We start from the raw sequence: 23342 nt of genomic DNA, 5'->3' as shown, positions 1-23342 counted from the left end.
AAATGACTAGGGAAGTAAGGAAAACCCAGAGAATCCATTTCACAGCCTGAGTGCATACCTAAAAGTAACTCAGTGTTATGCAGATATAACCACTGCCAATTCTTGATGTTCTTGTTCTTCTGTAGCTTGTAATTTTGTGTCTTATTGCCTTCAATAGAGGAGAGAAAGCACATTGCAAAATGTATGCCATTCTTTCTGATTTATATTGTGCTGCTCTTTAAGAATAGGGATACAAATATTTGAAAGCCTCTAGAAACAAATAAAAGAGTTCTTTTTTCATAAGAAATATATGTGTAGCAAATATGTTTGACTAAGCAAAGTATGACTATTCAAAACAAATTTTGCTATATCTGGTATGCTATTACCACTTGTGTTTCTCATATTTTCCCACTACACTTTTGCTAATGCACATTTAGACCTGTTTTAAAGTCTGTTTCACTATATAATCTAAAGTAAGCTCCTGATATTTAGAAATTCACAATGTACATGCTGATCATTTATGATAGACTTGCTGATTTGATTCATATGAATTCACCTTGTTAAGAAAGAGGGTCATGTAATGCAATATTGGATATGAATAAATGATAAATGGAAAGCATGGTGCAGCTGCAGATTTTGCCTTTCACAGCAGTATTGCATCTATTTTACATTTCCACTTTGTTTATAAACTGTAAAGTACACATCGAATATTTATGCTTAGATAAACTTCAGCTGCATTTTGTAGTATAAAACAACATACTTTCTGGCAGGTGTAATATTGTGCAAGCAAATACTTTTCAAAGTGATTAACTGACATGGAATTACCAAGATTTTCTTACTGCTGCGTGGGGCAGTGACAAAACTGGAGGGAATGGAATGAATAGTCTAACCCTTCCTCCATTACAATTCCCAACATAATTACATGAACCAACATTTTCTCAGTTCTTATCTCCTCCCCCTTTCTTTCTCCCAACTGGCAGCAGTAAGAAATGGGAGCCTAGTATAACTATGTAAACCACCACCTTGTATAGCAGCATTGCCATGCAGTGGGGGTGTAGAAGGAATGTTAAGAATGAAATTCATCCCTGTGTGAAGGGTTAGTGCAAGGTCTGTCTGTCACTTAAGGGCCATTGAAGCTGTATTTTGAGGTTTTAAGTGCCACAGAGGCTTTCTGCTGGCCATTTCCATAATCATAGAATCATAGAAATGTAGGGCTGCAAGGGATGATGAGAAGTCAAGTCCAGCCCCCCAGCACTGTGGCAGGATCAAATAACCCTAAACCATACCCAAAGATGGGGATTCTACAACCTCCTTTGGAAGCCTATTGTAGAGTTTAACTACTCTTATAGTTAGAAAGTTTTTCCTAATATCTAATCTAAATCTCCCTTGCTGCAGATTGAGCCCGTTACTACTTCTCCTACCTTCACTGGACATGGAGAACCATTGATCACAGTTCTCTTTATACGAGTTCTCCCAGTTTGACAACAAGTTGTTGATAATTAGTTTCTGAATACAGTCTTTCAAAAAGTTGTGTGGCCACCTTATAATAATTTCATCTAGACCACAGTTCCATACTTTGCTTCTGAGAATGTCATATGGGACTGTCAAAAGCCTTACTAAAATCAAGATATGGCAAGTCTCCTGTTTCTCCACATCAACGAGGACAGTATAAGAAGCCAAAGAAGGAAATTAGGTTTATTTGGTATGATTTGTTCTTGACAAATCCATGCTGGCAATTCCTTATAACCCTATTTTCCCCCAGGTGCTTACACATTCAATAATTTGTTCCAGTATCTTTCCACATATCTAAATTATGCTGACTGATGTATAATTGCCTGGGTCCTCTCCCTTCCCATTTTTTTAAGATAGGTCAGTGATCGGCAACCTTTGGCACACAGCCCGTCAGCAGGTTCGGCCCATCGCAGCTCCCAGTGGCTGCAGTTCACCACTCCAGGCCAATGAGGGCTGCGGGAAGCAGCAGCCACCACATTCCTCAGCCCGTGCCGCTTCCTACAGCCCCCATTGGCCTGGGATGGTGAATCGTGGCCAGTGGGAGCTGCGATCAGCCGAACCTGTGGATGTGGCAGGTAAACAAACCAGGCCGCCAGGGGGTTTACCCTTGCGGGCCACATGCCAAAGGTTGCCGATCCCTGAGATAGGTACTATGTTTGCCCCCTTCCAGTCTTCTGGAACTCACCCATTCTCCAGGAGTTCTCAAAGGTAATTGCTTACAGTTTCCAGATTGCTTTGGCTAATTCTGTAAATTGCCTAGCATGAATTTCTTCAGGCCTTGCTGACTTTGAATATATCTAACTTATCAAAATATTGTTTAACCTGTTCTTTGCTGATTTTTGACTTCTGTTGCTTCCCCCTTGTTATTAATATTAATTGTATTGACCAGTGGTTACCATTAGTCCCTTGTTATTAATATTAATTGTATTGACCAGTGGTTACCATTAGTCTTTTTAGTAAAGATGGAAGCAAAATCAGCATTAAACACCTCAGTTTTCTTAATGTCAGTTTTTAGCGCTCCTTCCTCACTAAGTAGAGGACCTACACTTTCCTTAAATTTTCTCTTGCTCCTAATGTATTTAAAGGACCTCTTCTTACTGCCTTTGATGTCCCTGGACATAAAATTCAAAGGTGAATGTCATCCTACTGGCTAGATTATGGCACATTTTGTATACCTGCCCAGGAGAGTAAGAGAGCGCAAATCAACCCCTTACTCCCTTCTGCTAGTTACCCATGCTGTGGATAGCTGGATGAAGGGGGATAGCAACTTCTAGGGGATTACTGCATCCTCCATCATTCCCACATGTGGGGACTGCTACATCCCTGCCTTCTCCTGTGTGGGGGTCAAGAATGGATGGAGTCTCACCTCACTCTCATCTCAACCCCCTTCAGCAGAGATATGAATGCTGCACCAGGCAGTGGATGGGCACAGGGTATGTACTCCCCTGGATGAAGGAAGGAAATGGAAATCAAATTGTGACATAGACACTCTATGTCACAATCTGCTTCTTAGGCTGCTCCTGGAGCAGCACAACTATGCCTCATGAAAGGGACATCATTTCATTAGTCTATTAGTGTTAATTAAAGATGCACATTTAGGAGTCTGATAACAAGATGGGAAAAGCAAAATCCAGAGAAGTGAAATTCATTACTTTTATTGCCTTTCAAATTAACTGCATGATTTAAGAATATGTGCCTATTTTGGAGATTGGGTAAATTTAATAAATCAACCATGGATCATGGATAAAAGTGAATGCAGCTGTGCATTATAGTACACAGTTCTCCAAAAATTAAAAGACAGGTGAAAATACATTGGGATTGTATACATGTTGTTTTGTTTATTCCTGCTACCCTGCTACTATATGCAGAGTTTTAGCCAAATTGAAAGGTGTCACAATTTTAAGCAGCCATTTCAGTGAAGGTGTGGGACTTGATAAAATAAATTAATTTGTCTTGAATTCTTCAATACACTGAACAGTGATGGAAATGTGCATATCTTTGTGCCATGCAGATATTTCTTTGGCTTAAAATTGTGAATTTAAAAGTTTTACATGTTGTCATGGAATTGTGAAGTAGCTATGATAGAACATTTTTTCTTGGGCAATCCTGGGCTAGCTGATTAAGGAAGTGGTTCCCCTATTTGGGGTTTTGTGTCTTTAAGAACGTGTCAATCCTGCAACATCATAAAAAATTATAGAATTATATAGACTGTTGAGCAAAAATCATTGTAAGGTCTCAAAAGAAAAAAAATCACTGGGAGCTTGTGAAATAGTCACCTAATTTGTAATCTTGCAGCTTGTAGCACATTGTGACTTCCAAAAAAGAAAAGATAGGTGTGCTAAAAGTGCATTGTTGCAAGTGTTTTTTTAGTTGAGGTGCAAGCAGGAATGTTCCAGTCTGAAAACCATCAAGGACAGTTGTTCCAGTGGTTAGGGTGTTAGGTTGGGGACCTGGGAGAACTGGGTTCAATTCTCTATACTGTTATAGGTATCTTGTGTGACCAAAGTCACTTTTATAGATTCATAGATATTAAGGTCAGAAGGGACCATTATGATAATCTAGTCTGACCTCCGGCACAATGCAGGCCACCGAATCTCACCCACCTACTCCTGCAATAAACCTCTCACCAATGTCTGAGCTATTGAAGTCCTCAAATCATGGTTTAAAGATTGAAGGTGCAGAGAATCCTCCAGCAAGTGACATGTGCCCCATGCTGCAGAGGAAGGCGAAACACCCCCAGGGCATTTTCCAGTCTGCCCTGGAGGAAAATTCGTTCCCGACCCCAAACATGGCGATCAGCTGAACCCTGAGCATGTGGGCAAGATTCACCAGCCAGATACCCAGGAAAGAATTCTTTGTAGTAACTCAGATCCCACCCCATCTAACTTTCCATCACAGGCCATTGGGCCTATTTACCATGAATAGTTAAAGATCAATTAATTGCCAAAATCATGTTATCCCATCATACCTTCTCCTCCATAAACTTATCGAGTTTAATCTTGAAGCCAGATGGGTCTTTTGCCCCCACTGCTTCCCTTGGAAGGCTGTTCCAGAACTTTGTCTCCCCATGCATCAGTTCTCCATGTGTAAAATGGTGATAATAGCACTTCCCTACCTCACAGAGACATAGTGAGGTGTTCAAGTGCTGTAGTAATGGGTGCCTCATGGGGGCCTTGGATAGATACTGTGGGAGATTTTTGATGTAACACTTACAAAAGTGACTAGTTCCTAACGATTGGGCTGGGGGTGGGGGGTTGGGGAGAAATGATTGTAGGCTCCCTATCCAGACCTGAAATAACAGTTTTGTCTGATGGAAGATTAGGTCAGGCAAAACTCTTCCGTCCCTTAAGAGTCTCACTACATCTCCCTTCTTCTCTTGTCACCTTTCCATAGCATATAACCTTCTCTCATTCTTCTGTCTTGAGCTCCAAATATATGACCCATTTTGTGATCTGTTCCCAACCACACTCTTGTACTGGGACTAGATATATGGAGCTAGTTCACATCAGGAGCTCAGTCTGGGGGCACAGGAATAACTGGTAAAAAGTCGGCAGCCTGGCTCTGCAGTTAGCAGTAGTGCTATAGGGCAGGAATCTTTGTGTTCTGTCACACAACAGATGGACTGAGAATGGGTAAAGACTTGATACATTCGATGGAAGGATGAGAGAGGGATCTGTAGTGTTGTTGTTGCGGTGAGAGGAAAGGCGTTCTAAAGGTATACTCATCTTCATTACCTCATGACTGAATGGTACTGTGGGTTACATGCTGTATTTAAAAAATATTAAAGTTAATTTTAAAATTATATAATATACAGGTTGAGAAAAGAGTGTCCGTACATCTGGGTAGAGTTATTAGATGTAACTATTTGCTGTAAGTCATACAGTGTTTGTTCATTACAATTCAGGAGCATTAAGTGAAACAAAGTCCATGTGACTGGTTAGAATATGAGAAAGAAAATACAATGATTTTACATATCTGAAAGGGCTGTATAAAATGAAAAAAAAAATAATAATATAAGTTTTAAAGTTTCTTGGCCTCAGAATTCACTGATTTTTTGTAATGAATAAATAATCTCATTTTCCTCTCCCAGAGGCTACATTTCTCAGAACAGATGTGTAATACAAGCTTTATACTGGTTGCACTTCTACTTAAATAATATATATATAATTTTATCTGCCAGGTCGAGTAAATTTTCATGATAATCGTTGGGACTGTTTTCCCCCTTGAAGGGAAAATAATTTCCTTTCTCAAATAAAATACACTTCTCAAATACTGGTTTCAGAGTAGCAGCCGTGTTAGTCTGTATTCACAAAAAGAAAAGGAGTACTTGTGGCACCTTAGAGACTAACAAATTTATTTGAGCATAAGCTTTCATGAGCTTCAGCTCACTTCATCGGATGCATTCAGTGGAAAATACAGTGGGGAGATTTATATACATAGAGAACATGAAACAATGGGTGTTACCATACACACTGTAACGAGAGTGATCACTTAAGGTGAGCTATTACCAGCAGGAGAGCGGGGGAGGGGAGGGGAACCTTTTGTAATGATAATCAAGGTGGGCCATTTCCAGCAGTTGACAAGAACGTCTGAGGAACAGTGGGGAGTAGAGGGGGGGAATAAACATGGGGAAATACTTTTACTTTGTGTAATGACCCATCCACTCCCAGTCTCTATTCAAGCCTAAGTTAATTGTATCCAGTTTGCAAATTAATTCCAATTCAGCAGTCTCTCCTTGGAGTCTGTTTCTGAAGGTTTTTTGTTGAAGAATTGCAACTTTTAGGTCTGTAATCGAGTGACCAGAGAGATTGCAGTGTTCTCCAACTGGTTTATGAATGTTATAATTCTTGACATCTGATTTGTGTCCATTTATTCTTTTACGTAGAGACTGTCTAATTTGACCAATGTACATGGCAGAGGGGCATTGCTGGCACATGATGGCATATATCACATTGGTAGATGTGCAGGTGAATGAGCCTCTGATAGTGTGGCTGATGTGATTAGGCCTTATGATGGTGTCCCCTGAATAGATATGTGGACACAGTTGGCAACGGGCTTTGATGCAAGGATAGGTTCCTGGGTTAGTGGTTCTGTTGTGTGGTGTGTGGTTGCTGGTGAGTATTTGCTTCAGGTTGGGGGGCTGTCTGTAAGCAAGGACTGGCCTGTCTCCCGAGATCTGTGAGAGTGATGGGTCATCATGATGTGGTCATGGATTGGGTGTCAGGGCTGGTAAAGGTAAAATACTGGCTGTGTGGGGCAGTTGATTTTATTTTTGCAAGTGGAATTTGTAATACTGTGAATTTATCATTTAGCTCGTAAACACTTCAGAGGAGGGACCATCTAGAACTCTGTGTTTGTACAATGGGGCCTCATTCTTGGTTGGTTGTTACACACTGCTCTAACAAACTTGATCATTAATAATAAGAAATTTTATATTCTATATTTTTCTAGAACATCTATATAAAGAGACATGAGTATATTTTATATACCTTTATACAAATACATTTGTTTTTTTTCTACAATAGATAGTTTTAATATTTTTAAGTTAATAGATAAATATTTACAACCTTAATTTTATTCTTATGACTTTTTGTTGCTGTTTTGTTTACGAAATATCAAGGTTTTTGCATTGGGTTGTCCCAGATGACTTCTTAAGGTGAAATACACAATAATAATGCACGAAATATTACTAGCATATTTTCATATTATTCTGGAAGCAAAAATGTTAAAAGATCATCTTACCTGCTCCCCCACCATATGCCCAGCCAGCTCTAGTTTCCCCTCACTCTGCACCTCTAGAGTAATCACACACAACACAACTGGAGTCCCAAAATAAAATCTCCCCTTTGCACTTCCAGTTTACTAATATGCAAGTTATATTCCAATACTTGCATAGGATTCCATCTCCCATCCATGTCTGGCTTCAGATGTTTTACCCCATGTTACAGAGAAAAACAGGGATAACAACAGACCTTCGACTTGGCTATTTTACCTGTTCTGCCTGCCGCTAAGGTCTGTGAATAGTCCTTTTTACCAGTCTTAGCTGCAGAGGTCTACACCTGTTTCAGACATTTCTTGGCCTTCTCACTAGCTTCTGGACACTTGGGATATGTCTACACTGCAATAAAACACCTGTAGCTGGCCCATGTCAACTGACTCAGACTCAGAGAGCTCAAACTGTGGGGCTACAAAATTCTAGCATACAAGTCCCAGACACTCACAAGAAGGGGGAAGGTCCCAGACCCCTGGCTCCAGCTCAAGCCTGGATGTCTGCACTGAATTTTTGTAGCCCCTCAACCTGAGTCCCATGAGCCCAAGTCAGCTGACACAGGCTAACCATGGCTGGTTTATTGCAGTGTAGACTTATCCTCAAGCTCCTTCGGCAGGCCCTTACAACAACAGACCAAACAGCTATACTGTTTCCCTTCAGGTCTCCTAGTGGAGAGAATTGTTTTTCTTCTCCAAGATCTGCCTTCTGTTTCCTGTCTCTTCTCCCAGCAGGCATTGCTGTCTGCCACATGATCAGTCACATGCTCCATAAAAACAACAAGGCATAGAATGCCTTGCCTAAAGGGAGATGAGACATCATAACAGGGGGTAATGGCAATGCTGGTCCCTTAAAGGATCAGTGCCTTGTTATAGTAAGATAATATGGTTTGTTCCTATTCTTTATCATTTATTGTTGTATAGTACATTTATTCAGTAAAACTTTGATTTACAAATAGAGGTCCCAGCTCTGCAGCCCTTATGCGCTCATATCTCCAACGAACGTAAGAGTTTTCATGAGCACAACACTTGCATGATTTGGCCCAGAATTATTTGTTACATCAAAGTTTTAAAAGAAATTAAACTATGATCTGAACTTGATTTACTAAAAGGGTTTAACCTTCTCAGATTATATATATAGTAATAATTTTATCCTGCCATAACGTTGGTTCTATTAAAAGTATAGCAATGACAATCAAAGCTGTATTAAGGTTAAACACTTGTTAATGATCTATTGTGGACACTCGTCATATCTCCAGAAGGAACCATATGTAAGAATGTCTGCTTTCCCCATCCCAGCATGGCTTGGAAGTCTTTTTCTTGGACATTTCTGCGAACAGTGGGAATCTCCATCCACTTCTGGCTTCACTCTCTTACTCGCAAGGTTCTGCAGCATGAGAACTGTGCTTCTGACTGAGGGCTGGATGCAGCTTCCTTCAGACCTTACACCAGCCAGAGAAGGAAGTACAGAAATATTTGCATTCACATAACTGAAAACAGAACTGGGTTCTATGGACCCAATTCTTCAAAGGCCACTGATGTCAGTCAGAGTCTTTCTGAGACTCTGACTTCAATGGGCTTTGGATCAGGGTCTTCATTCTTGGGACCATAAATGATAAGCAATCAAAGGAGATAAGTTTAAAAGTAAGAAATCATTTCAACGTGAACAAATTCAGAATACAGAAAACCCCATGCACAGAAAAATTCAACCCAGCTAACTTTCTCAGGAAAGACTACATAAAATGATATGTAGAAATACCAGGAGAGAATGAAAGGCTAATGATTGTTGGAAAGGAACATGGAGTTTCTGCACCAGAGAACACGAGATCATATGATGCAAATGATCTGTTGTCTTTAAAATGCAGCTAAATTGTTTGCATAAAGCTGAACATGTATTTCTATTTTAGTATGTGTTCTTCTATACATATTCAGCTTTATCAAGTATGTCCTAGTTTCACTCACCACTCTTGTTCCTGTGGAATGATAATTAACAGTTGTGTATACTTGGCCCTAAAATTTATAGACAGTGGATTGCTGCTGCTGTACTTGATAAATGTGTTCTATATTGTTCTGTCTTTTTTGTTGTTGTATGTGTCAGCTATTACAAGGCACCAGTATCAGTTAGTAAATATAACAATTGTACTGGCGAACATTTATGTCAACTGAGCATCAAATTTTAGTCAGCAGGAAGTTTATAGAGGCATACTGAAAATTAAAAAAAAAAAAAGAGAGAGCGAGAGAGGGAGAAGAAAAGAAAGTAAATCATTTTAAACAGGTACCTTTCAGCTATTCAATAAGGCGAAAAGATGGATTGGTGTGCTTTCACACATGTTGTTGCTTCAACTGAGGGGAAGAATAGGAGTATCTTGTAATCATGATAAAAATTGTCTAGTTTCTGGCCTTGTTGTAGAAAAGTATCATTTTGTAAGTAAAACACATCTTGTGAAAAATAAGGCAACATCTCTGAGTACCTAAGTGGATGACAGAAAATGCTATAAAATAGGAAGAGTGTTGTCAAGCCAGCAAATTATGAGACTTACCGAGCTACAGAATTGTGTGAAAGAACAGAATAGAAATAGTTGAAGAAATCAGAAGGGTGTAAAGCCTGAGAAGTTGCAAAATTGCTTAAGGAGCAAAATACTACTAACATCAGTTCAAAAACTGTGAGGCAAGTGATAAGGAGAAAGGAATTGAATGTGAGTCTAGCCTGCTGAAACTAACACTAAGTACAAAGCAATTTAATTAAAATTTACTAAAGTGATGTGGGACATGGTGAAAGTTATGGAACAAAGTTTTATTGTCTTATGAAATATCAATGTACATGTTCTACACTGTAGGAAACGTTTCCATATGGAGAAGGGATGGAAAAATCCTAAAAGAAGGGTGATTGGGTCCATGCTGCTAAGCATGGTGGAGGTAGTATTATGACATAGATCTGTATGTCTTTTGAAAGCGTTGGCAAGCTGTGTTCTCCTGATGGCATAATAATAAAAGGAAGATTAAAAGATAGGAGCATCACAAATGGTCCCATTGGAATAAGATTTCCCCCTGCCCCCAATCAGGACAAGAACACACAGATATCTACAAGCCTTCTCAATGTAAAGAAGATTGTGACCAGAATCCTAAGGGTAATTGAGAGACCCTTATTTCTACACATCGGAGCTCTGCACCAGTGTGATTGATATTTGGAATTTTTAGGACAGTGCAGAAATGGGCCTTCAGGAGCTCTGCAACACTCAGGTCACATGCAGCTGAAGAAGGAAGGAGTGAGTTCATACATATAAACTCCAACCCTTTTGCATATCTTAGTCCCTCTCTTCCCTGTGGAAGTCTTGTCGAGTTACCATGAAGCAGCAGTAACCCTGGCCATCTATGTCCTCTTGCCATCCTAAGGTTCTGTGAGAGTACAGAGAAGACTGAGAATGGGGCCAGAACGTGTTCCACTGGGGGGTGAGTGCAGTGCTTCTCTGCCCTCCCCCCCCATTACCCTGGCATAGGGAGAGATGGCTCAGCTTCAGAACTGACAGCTGGTTCCCATCTCTCTTCAGACCACTTGTCTGTCCCTCAGCTAAGTAACAGCATGAGAGATTCTGACCTCACCCTCCTCCCTCCCCCCCCCGCCCCGGCTTAGGTGTCCAGGGAGGCAGCAAGGGAGTGGGCAGCGGCAGAAGCATAGCATAGAGAGTGGCAGCTGCAGAAGAGGGAGCCCCTCTCAAGATTTACTTACTATGTTCAGACACAGAGTCAAGTCAGGTCAGGGAAAGCTGGCTGGCTCTATTCATGTGTTTTTCCTTACTGTTATCACAGTCAAGTGATTTAAATCAAGTACAGTGATATGAAGAAAGCAATAGCTACGAAAACCTACACCAACAAACAACTGAAGCAGTGAACTGTGGACACCTAGAAGGGACTGTTTCCTATTTGCAAGAAATATTTTAACAGTGCTCCAAAAAGATTTTACTAAGGATGAAAGCAACGGGAAACTGCACAACATGAAAGGCAGTGCCTGAAAGGAAATTTCAGTATGTTTGTGTAATGTTTAAATTTGGAATATGTATCTAAATGTCCTTGGATAACTAAAGTCAGATGCTCCAGTTACATGATTCTTGACAATCACCATTTAAGAGTCAGGTTCTACTAAGTTTACTCTGAGTTAGTCTCTGACAACACAAATAATCCCATTGATGTCTATAGGACTGTTCACCAAGTAAACTACTATTCAGTGTAAGGGTGGCGGAATCAAGTTCTAAACCATTAATTGATTTAACTGTCCTTTATTATTTGATGCAACAATTTGAAAAAAAAAAAAGACCTGATAACAATAAGAGACATCACTAATAAGGAACATTAGCAGCTTTTTATTTTTCGTCTATATTCTATAAACCTTTGGTGCAATTGTATGTTTCCTCATTTTTCTTCTTATTGTCTTTTCAACACATCATCTGAAATGTAGCTCATGAACGTATTTTTGTATTTCATCCAGGCTAGCTGAACAATTCACTGACCACATATAACACAGATCCATCTAAATAGGTTTGTTTCTGTTCTCAGATTATGGTTCTGTTTATGTCTCCAGGTTCACTGAATTGTTTGCTGAGCCATAATTTGGAGTAAATGTAGTTGAAAGTTGCTCTTTGAACAAAATGAAATGGAAAATGAAAATATGAATATAAATAAGTCTCCTCATGCAAACCTAATCCTTGCTAATAAGAAACTATATCCTAAAGAATGTTTTAAGGACAGCACAATTGCTTTCTTGATACTAATGTTGACTCAGTTGTTGAATGAACCAGACATGCTAAACTCATAAAAAAAAAAAAACAGAAATTGGGCTTGTGAGTTGCTTTTTGGCTTGTAGCTTGTTTGGCTTGTAGCTTGTTGCAGCTTGTTGCTGCTTCTTTTTGATCGGCTCCTGGCAAGTGGGGACAAGTGGGGACAAGGGTGGGGAGAGAGTCGGGGTGCACAGCGGGCCCACCACAGTCCCAGACTGCACACTGGGGGGATCTAGTCACATAGAGTCTTGGGGTTTTTAGTGATTGGCTTGTTTTGGACTTGTTTTAAAATGGGATTAGCTTGATTTTTGGCTTATTGTGAAAGTCAGGATGCTTATTTACTGCATGAAAGTTAGCAGTTGTGGAATGAACCCCTGTTTTCAACTCCATTATGAAGTCCTGATATATCTGGATTGATATCTGGGCTATTCCATGTGTTTGCGTCACAATATATGGGTGGTGTCCTTGAATGGTATATAGAGAAAACAGATAAATGCTAGACTTAAGTAAAAATCTACTGTCTCAGGAATTCAGTGTTGTGATTTTTAAATAAAGATTGGGCCCTCTCTAAATAAAGCATATTACTGTAGTTTAAATCCAAGTTAGAGTACAGCATTTATAGAACCAGCCACTTGTATTCATTAAACATTATTAGCTATTGTGTACATTGAGTTTGAGCCAGTGCCTGTCAAAGTCAATGTAAAGACTTACCCTGACTTTTTTTTGTTTTGGATCAGGTCCTAACATTGTTCTTCATTTTCTTTAATTTCTGGCTCTTCAAATTATTATAACAGTAATTGTTCCACTTGTGTATTATTAGCATTTCTTATTAGATTTAATTCAATGAAAAGATGTATCAAAGATGATCCCTGAGCTATCCTCAGGCATGAGGTTCCTGCAGTTTCTTTAGATTCATTTTGTGTACCTGACATCCTGGAATCCTCAAATTACTTAATAATAATGAAAATTAAATATGTGAAGGAAGAAAATATTTAAAGGGTAATTGTGTTTTGGTGACTGTGTACAAAACATTTAATATGCTTTTGCCAAGTGCAGTTTTTTAATCAGTTACAGAAAATTATATTTTAAAATGAAATGATCCATGTAACAGTGTATTTGATTCACAGGTAATTAAGCTGTCACTTTTTTTATTTCAACACTGTAATAATTTTACATTATAGTCTACAGATTGGTGCAACTTTCGGACAGAGCCATTATCTCACTGATTTTTATCAGGTCTGCATTTAGTTTTGAATTTTTATTAAACAGAGACAACATAAGGTCCAAACCTGTTTCCATGAAAGTGAATGGGAGTTTTGCCATTGATTTCAATGGAATAAGGACTGGACCCTTAGTTATGTTTTTTTCTACCAATCTAGTATGCAGCTTGAAATATTTTCCTTATTAAAGTGCAGCACATAGTCTTAGTCAAATTCTGACATTTACAGCCAGATGCTTGAATCATCATTAGTGAAATTAGTTGTTATTTGGGTAAGGCAGACAGATGGAATTGGGACAATGAGACTGTTTCTGAATATGAATCAATACAATTCCTACTATGAAGCAAAATCCCTAAATTTCTTTTCTTTCTAATTTATTTCCAATCAGAATACATCCCCTCTCTCTGTTTTGCAAAACTTCTGTGGCCTAGATCAGAAGATCAATCTTCTGAGGGCTAATTTGTTAGAACTTCTGTGGATCATTGGTATAGAGAGGGGGTTTAAGACTTTCCCTCACATATACACACATAGATCAGACAGGGGACATAATTCTCCAAACCCATAATATTCCAAGGATTGCAGAGAAATTCCTCAAATCTCCTGACATCAACAGAAGGCAGGGACATTTGTACAGATTGCCAGTATTTCAACACTATCCTCCCAGACCCATTCTTAATGTTGGCATAGTTTACTCCCTTTTCTTCTCCAGTTGCTTCCCTAGATCTCTCACCCTCAGGGGGCTTCACAGCATAGAACCAGTTTACGATTATGTGGGTCGGCATAATCTTACAAAGAAAGAAACACAGGTTTCAAGGGACATGATGCAGTGGAGGGAAGCCTTCCCTTCTTCCTGCCCAACACTGTGGAGCTTGAGAAAAGCAATTTTGTCAGAAGTCAGTAGTCCTGTTTCCCTATTGCCTTGCACCATATGTAGTCACTTACCAGGTGAGGGCAAACAGATTGTAAAACACTACTAAATGAGAACTTTCCACATACTGGCACTGGTGTAGTTCTCTTATGCTTGCTTACTACAAGGTGCAACATAATGGAGAATCATACCTGGAGATAGGAGAGATGATGTGTCCTAGGATCAACCATCCTCTTTGTGACAGAAATTTCTCCCATTTAATAGAAATTCTGCAGTGCTCCCACCTTCTAAGATATGCATCTGAGAGCATGGTCTGACTCTGGTTTTGTAGCTAGCGGTAGGTTCCACTTGATTCTGGAAGTTATCAAAACAGAAGATTAATTTCACATAGCAGTTATTCAATTTTTGTCTAGGATTTTTTATGCTATTTACTTCTTCAGTGAATTAGAAACAGAGACCAGAAGAGAGCTGTTCTGTGCAACAGCTAACTCCACAATCTTCTCAGTGTATTAATGTATACAATATTTCTATTAACTGTCCTCATAAAAGTATCTACTGTGGGATTAAATGTACTATAACTGTATTATTTGTACCCTAGCTTTCCTTTGTTGGGTGATGATTTATGTTATCTGTGGCAATCACAAGGGAGTCCTTATGCTATGCAGTCTTGTGGGGGGGAGGGTGGGTGTCAATTTAATATGACTATAAAACCTAAATAATTCCATTCTCATATCCTATTATGATAACCAAGCAATATAAACAACCTAATCTTGGTACCAGAAAATCTTTTTTAAAAATGTGGTTAGATTTATGACACCATTTGTTTCACTGCTAACCTTGCAGTAGCACTCTTTGCACTTTATATAAATGCACTATTCTGCTTCATAGCCATTAAAATCCTGTGATAATGAACGAGACTTCTCAAGCTGAAACATTTATGGACTGCAGCTGAAATATTGTTTGACTTTTATACGCAGAGACTGATTTTTTTCCTTTTCCTTTCTTGCTTTCTCTATTTTAAGTGTTACATCCCTTGTAGCTTTTCTCCTACCATTTTGGGTCACACTCCTCTTGCACAAGGCCTTTCTAATCCTTCAGAGTTATTGGCTGGCACCATATGACTTGCACACCAATAGCTAACTCCTTACCAGTGGGAATAACAAGGCCTGGGCAGTTTAGGGTGTCTGTACCATATTTATAGGTCCAATAATGCCTTCAAAACCTGAGAAGCTCTTCTTCCCGCAGCAGAGTAATTGCTCAACATGTATGACTTGACATGAATAAGGCCTACCCATGTTGAGCAATAACTCTGTTAGTAATCCCAGCAAAGTGAATGAGTCTGCCAGCGGAGCAGAGTAAGATGCTATTTAATGCATCCCACTATTTGCGAGTCATTTATGGCAAACGCTAGTCACATCACTTAGAGCACTTGTGGATAATGCTCAGCGGCTATAGGGAGGTGGGCAACATATGAACCTTCAATAGAATAGAATAGAATGTAAGTAAGGATGGCAGAAGATGGCCCTAAATTACTGCTGCTCTTTGGGACATGATCCTGTTGCCAACAGTATCATGCATGTATATAGTAAATGGTGCAGACATTAGTAAAACTTCTTCTGGGTTTATTTTAGTTTGTGGAGATGCTTTGCAAATGTAAACCTTAGCACTGAACTGATGCCTGTGAAAGTTTGCCCAGGTGACCACTGATAAAAATCCTGAGTCATTCACAGTCACCTAGGACTTGCTGTTGGAGACTATAAACCCTGTTTAAGGAGAGAACGAGATCAATTTGAAGTTGGAGAGAGAGGAACTGGGCATTATTTTACTCAGATTCCACTGCAATGGGTGCATACATTATACATTTTTGATAATTACTGTATTTAATAATGCTCTCCCATCCCCATTGTTTCATTACAAAGTAATAAACTGCATTATCTGGCAATGGAAAGTCCATCATTTCTTTGGGATCCTATTAAGCCCTGGACATTCTACCCTTCAGTTGTTGGATAATTCCTGTAGTTACCACCACCTGCCTATTACTCTAGTGCTTGTTTTCTGCTTGACGAAAGTAAGGGGTTCTACAAAATATTATGGTTTGTGCTAATTTCTTCCTTTTTTCTAAGAATACAATCATAAAACAGTCAAGGGCTACACCATACCCTCAGATTTTTAAGCAGAACTTTCCATCGATGCCAAGGCTTGGGGCCAGATTATGCTGTCAGATTTCAAGCATATTGTTTTCATAAAGCTGTTTTTCAGATCAAGGTATCCGATGTACAGTGATATGTAGGAGATTCAAATGTAGGCCGTGGTCCTTTAAGCACTGAAGACATGAATAGTTTTGCTCATTTCAGTAGTCCCATAGACTCAATCATGTGTGTAAGTATTTGCAGGCTTGGGCGCTTGGATTTTATGGGGTTATTAACACGTTAGGATTTTATAAAGGGCAGACTCATAGCCACATTTTAATGCTGTTTAAATTTTAAAAACATTTGCCGTGCCACTAATTTTTTGTTTGCCCGAAGGTTTATTCTGAATGCCATTATTCAGATGTGGAAAGCAGTCATGGCTCAAAGGCACATCAAACAGTGCTGCTGCTTATTCTACTCTTTTCATTTCATCTTGCTATTGTTGAATGCTATATATTGTAAAATTACACTTGTTCTGAAAATATGAATATTCTCATCCAATGTCTTTATTTTTCAATAGATAATTGCTAATAATTTAGTTTATTTCTTAAAAAAATATGAAAGAATGACAAAACTAAGGAATGCTGTCAGACGTAACTCTGCAGCTTTGTTTGTGAGAAAATGATCACCATGTGTCAATGACTAATTCTTATAATATGCTCATAATAAAGTGTGAAATGTGTAAATTCCTGTTTTCCAAAACTCATTAAACTCATTTAGCTCCACTTGTAATGGGGCTTCTATCTACTACAGAAAACAAGAGGCATCCAAAATAGACAGGATAATAAATATGGAGTCAATAAAATAACAAAAGTAGTAACAGAAACAATATGTGTTCAGTATAAATAAAACTTTAAAAATGATACTAAATCAACCATTGAAATACTTCACCATTGCAAAAAAAAAGAAAGAAAGAAAGAAAAAGGCTCCCTGGCACAGTGACTCCAATGGAGTTGCACTACCAAAGACTTGTGGCTGCCCCTCAAAGGTGACTGCACAATAAAGAGAATACAGCCCTAGTTCTACAGGGCAGGTGAGGGTTGATGTGCTTCTCTTGCAGCACATCAAATCTCCATCCTTTTTCCCCATGTGGATCTGAACCCTGGGAGGGAACAGGGAACTTCATTGTCAGGGCAACTGAGTACCCCTTCTATGTAGGAGCAGGGAAATCATGTTCTGTGGATTCCTCTTGTGTTCAGGTCTCAAGGCACAATAACATTTGCACTGATCATGCCAAGTCTTTTCATAATATGCTGTACTGTGTTTCCAGAGAGAATCTGAAATCCAACTCTTTTGTAGATTATATTGCTGATTTGCTGTACCTTGTCTGTATGTTTGTATTATTAGGAGTATAGTTCATTTCATGCAACTTTTTCACTGTTCTAAGCATGTGCTTATAATTTCATCCTGAAGTACAGCTACAGTTCTAGAGTCAAGCTTGGTTTGCATGGAATACTCAGGCTAGGGTTTGATTTTCCCTTCTAATACATGGCACTTACTGATGCACATCTTGGGTAATCATCTCTTGCTCTTTTAAGTGCTCTTCAACAGCTGGCTGAAGATATTAGGTGACATATTTATGTATCTAAGGTTAAGGTGCCAACCTTCTTTTCTGAATCATTTGTTGAGAATGTCGCTGATTGCCTTGGCTTGTAGGCATTCCATAGACCTCTCTTCAAGGATCTACAGATGGGATCAGTTAACTTTCAAATTATTGATATTAGGACTTAGAAAATTTCTTTTGCTCTTGACAAGAATCTTCTCTCTTTAGAGGTTTGTTAGTAAAACAAAGTGGAATTTCCACAGCATGGCAAATGGATAATTTACATTCAAAGGGCAAGGGTGGACACTGTGCTCTGTCTTAGAATCATAGAATCATAGAATCATAGAATATCAGGGTTGGAAGGGACCTCAGGAGGTCATCTAGTCCAACCCCCTGCTCAAAGCAGGACCAATCCCCAATCAAATCATCCCAGCCAAGGCTTTGTCAAGCCTGACCTTAAAAACTTCCAAGGAAGGAGATTCTACCACCTCCCTAGGTAACGCATTCCAGTGTTTCACCACCCTCCTAGTGAAAAAGTTTTTCCTAATATGCAACCTAAACCTCCCCCACTGCAACTTGAGACCATTACTCCTTGTCCTGTCCTCTTCTACCACTGAGAATAGTCTAGAACCATCCTCTCTGGAACCACCTCTCAGGTAGTTGAAAGCAGCTATCAAATCCCCCCTCATTCTTCTCTTCTGCAGACTAAACAATCCCAGTTCCCTCAGCCTCTCCTCATAAGTCATGTGTTCCAGACCCCTAATCATTTTTGTTGCCCTTCGCTGGACTCTCTCCAATTTATCCACATCCTTCTTGTAGTGTGGGGCCCAAAACTGGACACAGTACTCCAGATGAGGCCTCACCAATGTCGAATAGAGGGGAATGATCACGTCCCTTGATCTGCTCGCTATGCCCCTACTTATACATCCCAAAATGCCATTGGCCTTCTTGGCAACAAGGGCACACTGCTGACTCATATCCAGCTTCTCGTCCACTGTAACCCTTAGGTCCTTTTCCGCAGAACTGCTGCCTAGCCATTCGGTCCCTAGTCTGTAGCTGTGCATTGGGTTCTTCTGTCCTAAGTGCAGGACCCTGCACTTATCCTTATTGAACCTCATCAGGTTTCTTTTGGCCCAATCCTCCAATTTGTCTAGGTCCCTCTGTATCCTATCTCTGCCCTCCAGCGTATCTACCACTCCTCCCAGTTTAGTATCATCCGCAAATTTGCTGAAAGTGCAATCCACACTATCCTCCAGATCATTTATGAAGATATTGAACAAAACCGGCCCCAGGACCGACCCCTGGGGCACTCCACTTGACACCGGCTGCCAACTAGACATGGAGCCATTGATCACTACCCGTTGAGCCTGACAATCTAGCCAACTTTCTACCCACCTTATAGTACATTCATCCAGCCCATACTTCTTTAACTTGCTGGCATGAATATTGTGGGAAACCATGTCAAAAGCTTTGCTAAAGTCAAGAAACAATACATCCACTGCTTTCCCTTCATCCACAGAATCAGTAATCTCATCATAGAAGGCGATTAGATTAGTCAGGCATGACCTTCCCTTGGTGAATCCATGCTGACTGTTCCTGATCACTTTCCTCTCGTGTAAGTGCTTCAGGATTGATTCCTTGAGGACCTGCTCCATGATTTTTCCGGGGACTGAGGTGAGGCTGACTGGCCTGTAGTTCCCAGGATCCTCCTTCTTCCCTTTTTTAAAGATTGGCACTACATTAGCCTTTTTCCAGTCATCTGGGACATCCCCCGTTCGCCACGAGTTTTCAAACATAATGGCCAAGGGCTCTGCAATCACATCTGCCAATTCCTTTAGCACTCTCGGATGCAACTCTTCCAGCCCCATGGACTTGTGCACGTCCAGCTTTTCTAAATAGTCCCTAACCACCTCTTTCTCCACAGAGGGCTGGCCATCTACTCCCCATGTTGCGATGCCCAGCGCAGCAGACTGGAAGCTGTTCTTGTTAGTGAAGACAGGCAAAAAAAGCATTGAGCACATTAGCTTTTTCCACATCCTCTGTCACTAGGTTGCCTCCCTCATTCAGTAAGGGGCCCACACTTTCCTTGGCTTTCTTCCTGTTGCCAACATAAACCCTTCTTGTTACTCTTGACATCTCTTGCTAGCTGCAGCTCCAGGTGCGATTTGGCCCTCCTGATTTCATTCCTACATGCCCGAGCAATATTTTTATACTCTTCCCTGGTCATATGTCCAACCTTCCACTTCTTGTAAGCTTCTTTTTTATGTTTAAGATCCGCTAGGATTTCACCATTAAGCCAAGCTGGTCGCCTGCCATATTTACTATTCTTTCGACTCATCGGGATGGTTTGTCCCTGTAACCTCAACAGGGATTCCTTGAAATACAGCCAGCTCTCCTGGCTCCCTCATTCAGTAAGGGGCCCACACTTTCCTTGGCTTTCTTCTTGTTGCCAACATACCTGAAGAAACCCTTCTTGTTACTCTTGACATCTCTTGCTAGCTGCAGCTCCAAGTGCGATTTGGCCCTCCTGATTTCATTCCTACATGCCCAAGCAATATTTTTATACTCTTCCCTGGTCATATGTCCAACCTTCCACTTCTTGTAAGCTTCTTTTTTATGTTTAAGATCCGCTAGGATTTCACCATTAAGCCAAGCTGGTCGCTTGCCATATTTACTATTCTTTCGACTCATCGGGATGGCTTGTCCCTGTAACCTCAACAGGGATTCCTTGAAATACAGCCAGCTCTCCTGGACTCCTTTCCCCTTCATGTTATTCCCCCAGGGGATCCTACCCATCCGCTCCCTGAGGGAGTCGAAATCTGCTTTCCTGAAGTCCAGGGTCCGTATCCTGCTGCTTACCTTTCTTCCCTGTGTCAGGATCCTGAACTCGACCATCTCATGGTCACTGCCTCCCAGATTCCCATCCACTTTTGCTTCCCCCACTAATTCTTCCCTGTTTGTGAGCAGCAGGTCAAGAAAAGCTCCCCCCCCAGTTGGCTCGTCTAGCACTTGCACCAGGAAATTGTCCCCTACGCTTTCCAAAAACTTCCTGGATTGTCTATGCACCGCTGTATTGCTCTCCCAGCAAATATCAGGAAAATTAAAGTCACCCATGAGAACCAGTGTGTGCGATCTAGTAGCTTCTGCGAGTTGCCGGAAGAAAGCCTCATCCACCTCATCCCCCTGGTCCGGTGGTCTATAGCAGACTCCCACCACTACATCACTCTTGTTACTCACACTTCTAAACTTAATCCAGAGACACTCAGGTTTTTCTGCAGTTTCGTACCGGAGCTCTGAGCAGTCATACTGCTCCCTTACGTACAGTGCTACTCCCCCACCTTTTCTTAGGAGAGCACGCTTCAGCTTACATTGTGAGGGAGCTGGTGATGAATAGAGACATGTCTGAAAAACTTATCTAATACCCTGAGTCGGGGAGGACCTGGTGTGGACAGCAGGCAATGAGGGAAGCCCAAAACACAGCACCCCCCTTCCTGTGATGCATATCTCCCCACCCAACTTTGGTGCTTTGCCTAGCCATTGGCTGGGCAATGGGAATGGGGTCAGGTGACTGGCTGCCATATGCCTCCCCCCTTTGCCTCTTTAAATTATCTCAGGCTTTTCAAAAGCCTCTTACACTCCAGTTCATTCCCTGCCCTCCTCCCTCCCCTCCTCCAATTGTAGGTTAGAGGGTGTACCGCGTGTGATGCTGTGGCCTGACTGATCACTCATTTTTAGGAATCAGGAAGGAATTTTTCTCCTAGAACCAAATTGCCATGTGGTTTGGTGGGTTGTTTTGCCCTCCTTGCAGCCTCCTGGAGACACAGTTAGATTGGGAACAATAGGATTCAAAGTTCATACAGTGTTGTTAAGACTACTGACTTGTTGCAACTTGTAGCTGGTGTGCAGTGTGGGTACAGGCTAAACGGGACAGCTCTCAGAGGTAAATGGGACCTTGGATTTCATTGCTGGATCTTGCACATGTGGGGAGGAGGTCTGAAGTCTTTGCAGAATGAAGTTCCCCCCCAGCTTTGTGGCCTCTGTTTCTCCATCCTCCTCATTATGTGGGATGGTGGTGAGAGGTTTCACCCCAACTTGTTGTTTGGTTTGTGGCTGAAGCCCTGTAACTAGCTTTAATCAAATAACTCCCTGTTATGTTGGAGCTAGGGGTGAGCAGGGTAGTCCCCTCCCTAAGGTATAATTAATAAACTTGCAGCCTGCAGTTTAAACCCATTCCAAGTGTTTGTCATTCACTTTCTTATTTGTCCCGCTCAATTTACAGCAGCTGATAATGGTCACAAGGAAGGTGCTACAGTAGCCAGTTTTCAGTTGGCAGTAAGGGAGCCCATGACCTCTTTTCCAGATCTGCATCTTCCATACAGGTGCCCAGGAGTGGGAGGATGTCAGAATAACCACTGAAGCAGCCCCACGCCACCTGACGGTATGTCTACACAGCAATTAAACACCTGCGGCTGACATGGGTCAGTTGGCTCACAGGGCTCATGTTGCAGGGTTGTAAAATAGCTGTGTAGACATTTAGGAGGGAGGCCAACCTCTGGGACACCACAATGGGGGAGGGTCCCAGATCCCAGTATCCAGCCCAAGTGTCTACACAGCCATTTTTAGCTTTGCAGCACAAGCCTGAGTCAGCTGATGTGGGCCAACCACGGCCATGCCGGGGTCTTTTATTCTAGTGTAGACATAGCCTTTGCGTCCCTTCAGTGGGGGCATCATCCAATGGTGTCTAGGGCAACTGTTTGTCAATGGAGTTGTCCCAGTCTTACTGGGGAATCAGGCCCGGCATCTCATAGAAATGTGAAGCACTACCAAGCTCTTTATATTTGCACCTGACTTCTGTAAATCCTACACTAATGTCCGCAGATGGCATAACTTATTTAATTGCAGCAAAAATTGTGTAGTAACAAAACCATTTGGAACTATTAGCATTGAACCAGATGACTATTTTTCACTTTTGTAAATAAAACATTGTAAAATTAGACTCCTAATTTCAAAGCCAATGAATTACAAAATGGCCTTGGAAATGTTATTGTCTTAATCATTTTGTCAGTTTTTGTTTCACCACTTCCTTTCCTTTCCTTTTAGCAATGGTTGTTCTTAGCAATCTGGAACCGAACACAACATATGAAATCAAGGTTGCAGCTGTAAATGGAAAAGGACAAGGAGAGTATAGCAAAATTGAGATCTTTCAGACTTTACCTGTTCGTGAGTAATGCCTTTGTTTTTAAATGAAAAGTTAGTTTATTTGTACTCTTGTAAGCCTATTTTACCTCTAGTTCAGCTCATAATTTCAAAAATGATTCACTATGAGTAAAATGCGCAGTTTACAACACCACATTCCCCTAGATCAGGGATTGGCAACCTTTGGCATGCAGCCCACCAGGGTAAGGCAGGGTAAGCCCCCGGTGGGTCGGGCCAGTTTGTTTACCTGCTGCATCCACAGGTTCGGCCGATCGCAGCTCCCACTGGCTGCGGTTC

The 23342-nt window shown here is 40.8% G+C and overlaps 1 protein-coding gene across 2 annotated transcripts in view; it reads left to right on the top strand.

The window, feature by feature from the left end:
• Nucleotides 1–23342, top strand: part of NCAM2 (neural cell adhesion molecule 2) — a 525587-nt gene that overhangs the window by 419263 nt on the left and 82982 nt on the right. For both annotated transcript variants that reach the window (XM_074971360.1, XM_074971367.1), the window contains exon 13: nt 22950–23069. In XM_074971360.1, coding sequence (XP_074827461.1) covers nt 22950–23069 — 120 coding nt within the window. The remainder of the gene's footprint in view (nt 1–22949; nt 23070–23342) is intronic.

This window comes from Natator depressus, chromosome 1, assembly GCF_965152275.1.
Source record: "Natator depressus isolate rNatDep1 chromosome 1, rNatDep2.hap1, whole genome shotgun sequence".
NCBI lineage: Eukaryota > Metazoa > Chordata > Testudines > Cheloniidae > Natator > Natator depressus.
The sequence above is the reverse complement of the archived record's forward strand: the minus strand, read 5'-3'. Positions and strand labels throughout refer to the sequence as shown.